Source organism: Scomber japonicus, chromosome 2 (assembly GCF_027409825.1).
Source record: "Scomber japonicus isolate fScoJap1 chromosome 2, fScoJap1.pri, whole genome shotgun sequence".
NCBI lineage: Eukaryota > Metazoa > Chordata > Actinopteri > Scombriformes > Scombridae > Scomber > Scomber japonicus.
In genome coordinates this window covers 3,931,491-3,936,079 of record NC_070579.1, presented here as the reverse complement: position 1 = coordinate 3,936,079, position 4,589 = coordinate 3,931,491, and the positions used below count along the sequence as shown (strand labels likewise).

Genomic DNA, 4,589 nt, shown 5'->3' with positions numbered 1-4,589 from the left:
TCCACGGTAACGCCGGACTGAAGACGCCCGCCTCCCTCCCCCACCCACCCACCAACCACTACCACACCTCCTGTTACCCCCCCCCCCCCCCCCCCTTCCAAAACTACCCCCATCATCTTCGACTCCTCGGTCCATTTAATTACTTTTTTAAACATTTTATTTTGAAATTTTTTTTTCTTTCCTCGCTGCAGCTTCTGGTCCTCCCTCCTTTTTTTCACACTTTTTTTTTTTTATTATTTTAAAATAAAAAGTTGCTCTTATATGTTTTTTTTTTGTTTTCCAACCAATCGAAGCATTTATCGTCGTGGCAACAGCTGAGAGGAGGAAGAGGAAGAGGAGGGAGAAGGGAGGAAGAGTCTGCACATTTAAAAAGGATTAAAATTAGGAGTTAAATGAACTTGTAGGTTTAGACGTGTGTTCATATCTGTAGAGGAGGAATCATCGTGTATATAATCAGGGATATAAAAAGATTCATTTTACCCGTTTTTTTATTTTAAATTAAGGATTTCTGTTTAATTTGTTTTTTTAGAGTTGGAAGGTTTTGTGTGTCTGTGGTGTGAGGAGTGTGTTCATGTCTGTGAAGGATCAACGAAACACTGGCTGAATCAAACTGAAGTGGAAAATATGTGACGAGTATAAATTCATATGTTTCTAATGCATATATAAATATAAATATATATATATATGAATATTAAAAAAAAAAAAAAGAAAATCTCTATCTTTAAATATTTATGGACTTGAAACCACACTGCCTGCAAAATCCAGCTGAATGTCTCTTTCTTTTCTTTTTGTCTCCTCGTCGGATTTTAACTTCTTTAACGTCTTTCTCTCTTTTTTTTTTTTTTTTTTTTTTTTGGGTCATTTAATGAAGTTTTTTTTTAAACTTAAATTATGCCCCCCCCCCACCCCTCCCAGCCCCTCTCTCTCTACTTCTACTTCTACTTCTACAGTGCATCCATCCTCACTTTATAACTTTTTTTTTTATTTATTTTTTTTTTTTGGAGGAAACTTTGGTGCATATTTCAATCAGTCTTTTATTTTGAAAGGATTCTAGAACCTGATGTTGTCATAAAAAGCCTCATAACCTGATGATGTCATAATCTCTGTACTGATGATGTAATAAATTATTGTACATTATCAGTTTAATCTTATTTTGGCAGAATATAATAATGTCCCAATAGTGTAATAACATTATTGTGAAATGCATTTTTTTTTTGCATTATCAGGTTTTATTAAATGTTTTATTGAGTTATTAGAGTTTATAGAACCTGATAATGTAATAATATCCCAATAATGTAATAAAAAAACCTCATAACTCAATAAATCAATGTAAATACAACCTGATAATATAATAAATAAAATTATTACATTATTGAGTTCTTGAAATAACATTAGTAAATGCACTTTTATTACATTATCAGGTTTTATTTAATTTTTTATTGAGTTATGAGACTTTTTATTACATTATAAAGTTCTACAAACCCTCAAAACTCAATAAAATCAATGTAATAAAATCTGATAATGTTATAAAAGTGCATTTCTTAATGTTATTTCAATATTGGGAAAACATTTTTTTTACATTATCACATTTTATTACATTGATTTATTGAGTTATGAAGGTTTATAGAACTTGATAATGTAATAATATCCCAATGTAATAAAAAAAACTCATAACTCAATAAAAAAATTTAAATAAAACTCAATAATGTAATAAAATGCATTTCACAATAATGTTTTTTCAATATTGGGGAATTATTACATTATTATATTCTGCAAAAATAAGATTACATCACCTGATGACATCACCGGGTTCTGAGATTGTTACATCATCAGGTTCCATTCCATTATTCTATTAAGCTATGAGTGCTTTTATGACATCATCGGGTTCTAGAATCCTTCAAAATAAAAGCTGATTATTAAGAGGAGGCTTTATTTCTTTTTCTTTTTTTTTATTCCACATTAAATATAAATATAAAATGTACTCGCTGTTTTTTTGTTTTGTTTTTTTTAATATATATAAAAAATTAAGTTTCCCTCCTTTTTTTTTTTTGATGTCCACTCTTTTTACTGTTTAACTTGTTTTTAGTTTCGGGGGGGCTTTGAAGAATTAAAGAACGGGACTTTATTACTACTATTATTATTATTATTATTATTATTATTTTATGATTTTTGGTTAAAACCACTGAAACTGAAGCTTGGTGAAGTGTCTCAGCAGCGGTGACGTCGACTCATCATCATCAGAAGGGAATCAAGGGACCAATATTTCTGCTTCTTCTTCCTCGTTGTCGGTTTTTATCCTGATGAACTTTTAAAATATGAAGAAAAACTTTCTGTCGCAGCTTTTTATCAAAAACATGTTTTTATTTCTGTTTGTTGTTTTTGCTCATACTACTGTTCAGCCCCCCCTTTCTCCCCCTCCCCCCCTCTCTCTCTCTTTCTCTCTCCCCCCTCTCTCTCGCTCCCTCTCTCTTTCTCTCTCTCTTTCTCTCTCCCTCCCCCTCTCTTTCTCTCTTTCTCACCCCCACCCCACCTCTCTCTCACCCCCTCTCTCTCTCTCTCCCCCTCCCCCTCTCTCTCTCTCTCTCTCTCCCTCCCCCTCTTTCTCTCTCTTTCTCACCCCCTCTGTCTCTCTCCCTCCCTCTCTTTCTCCCTCTCTCTCTCCCCCTCACCACCCTCTCTCTCTCTCCTCTCTCTCACCCCCCCCCCCCATCTCTCTCTCTTCTCCCCCATCTCCCTCCCTCTCTCCATCCCTCTCTCTCTCTCTCTCCCCCTCTCCCCCCAGGAGGATTTTGCACATTGTAAAGATGAAATGGATGTAATCATAGTTCACTGTGGCTTTAGACTGTGTACAGTTAAACTATGGACTGTAAAATGTACGGGAAAGTTCCTATGGAAAAAAACTGAATCACTTGAAGAGCCTGTCAAAAGGTTATCGTGCATGCCCAGGTTCTTTTGAGACTATAAGTGTGTAAATTTTACTTTTAGTGTACACAACAAATTAAAATAATTTAAGAGAAAATGTCATGTGGTGTTTTTATTATTATTATTAACTTATTAATCAAACTGGTAGATGTAATTCTTTTGGGAAGTATTAAAGCTGCTGTTTGTGAGTCTGGTTATTATATATATTATTATTTATAGATATAAACAGAACATTAAATTTTTTTTTTACTTTAAATTTTATTTTTACGTTAAATATTTTTTTTTACTTTAATATTTTTTTACTTTAATTTTTTTTGTTACTTTAAAAAAATGTTTTACTTTAAATATTTTTTTACTTTAAATTTTTTTTTTACTTAAAATATTTTTTGTTACTTTAATTTTTTTTTTACTTAAATTTTTTTTTTTACTTTAAATATTTTTTTTCATAAATATTTTTTTTTACTTTAATATTTTTTTACTTTAAATTTTTTTTGTTACTTTAAATTTTTTTTTACTTTAAATATTTTTTTTACTTTAAAATTTTTTTTGTTACTTTAATTTTTTTTTTACTTTAAATATTTTTTTTCATAAATATTTTTTTTTACTTTAATATTTTTTTACTTTAAATTTTTTTTGTTACTTTAAATTTTTTTTTACTTTAAATATTTTTTTTACTTTAAAATTTTTTTTGTTACTTTAATTTTTTTTTTATTTTAAATATTTTTTTTTTAATTTAAATGTTTTTTTTGTACTTTAAATCAGTTGAAACCTGCTCAGCAAAAGTTTATCATGAAGAAAAAAAGAGAAAAAATAACCAACAGACACTTAAAGCAAAGATGAGTTTGTTTCTGTTTATTGTAGAAAATAAAATTACCCTCTACCCCCCCCCCCACCCCTCCTCCAATCCTCCAATCCTCCAATCCTCCGATCCTCATCTAACATTCAAATATAATCTCAGAAGAAGGAAACATTAATTATATTGCATAGGACAAGGCACAGAGTCAAAGGTCAGGCATGAAGCACGGAATAAAATAACATACAATAACGCCACTTCATCGTTCTGCTAATGTCCAATAAAACAAATAAAACAATAAAAATACAAACAAAAAGAATAAAAACTATAATAATAATAATAATAATAATAATAATAATAATAAGAGCGATGCTACGAGCCAAACAGAGACGAGGACGGTCCGACCAATCCTTCGTTCTCTGGATGGAAAACAAAGAAAAATAAACCCCAAAAAACGAGAAATAAAGACGACTTTCACTTCTGGATGAAACCGTTTGGAGCCAGTTTATTAAAACATGTCGAGACTAAAGCTGAGTATGGTTAACTTTTAAAAAGGTATCGACTGAAATAAATGGATACCAAGTCGAACCGAATCGTCTCCCGTCAAATGATACCAATCAATGCAATCGGTCCTTTCTGCACCCAGAGCTAGAAAACATGATCTACTGATTTAGAGCTTTTTGTATTTAATAAATAATAATAATTTGAAGACTTTCAAAATGTATTAATGTAAAGTTGGGGACATTATATGTAATTTAATGCTCGATGGGAATCTGATGAAGGACTCAGCTGGTATCGGTCTCACTTTAAAGGAACTTGGATTGATGCTGGTATCGTTATTGGATATTTAAATAATACCCAGTCCTATCAGCTT

At 31.0% G+C, this 4,589-nt stretch overlaps 1 protein-coding gene across 1 annotated transcript in view; it reads left to right on the top strand.

The window, feature by feature from the left end:
- Positions 1-73, top strand: part of aftpha (aftiphilin a) — a 19,551-nt gene extending 19,478 nt beyond the window's left edge. Inside the window, exon 11 of the mRNA XM_053339081.1 lies at positions 1-73. This exon is cut by the window's left edge and continues 121 nt beyond it. Within this exon, the coding sequence (XP_053195056.1) occupies positions 1-21 (21 nt within the window). The 3' untranslated portion in view covers positions 22-73.
- The last annotated feature ends 4,516 nt before the right edge of the window (positions 74-4,589 follow it).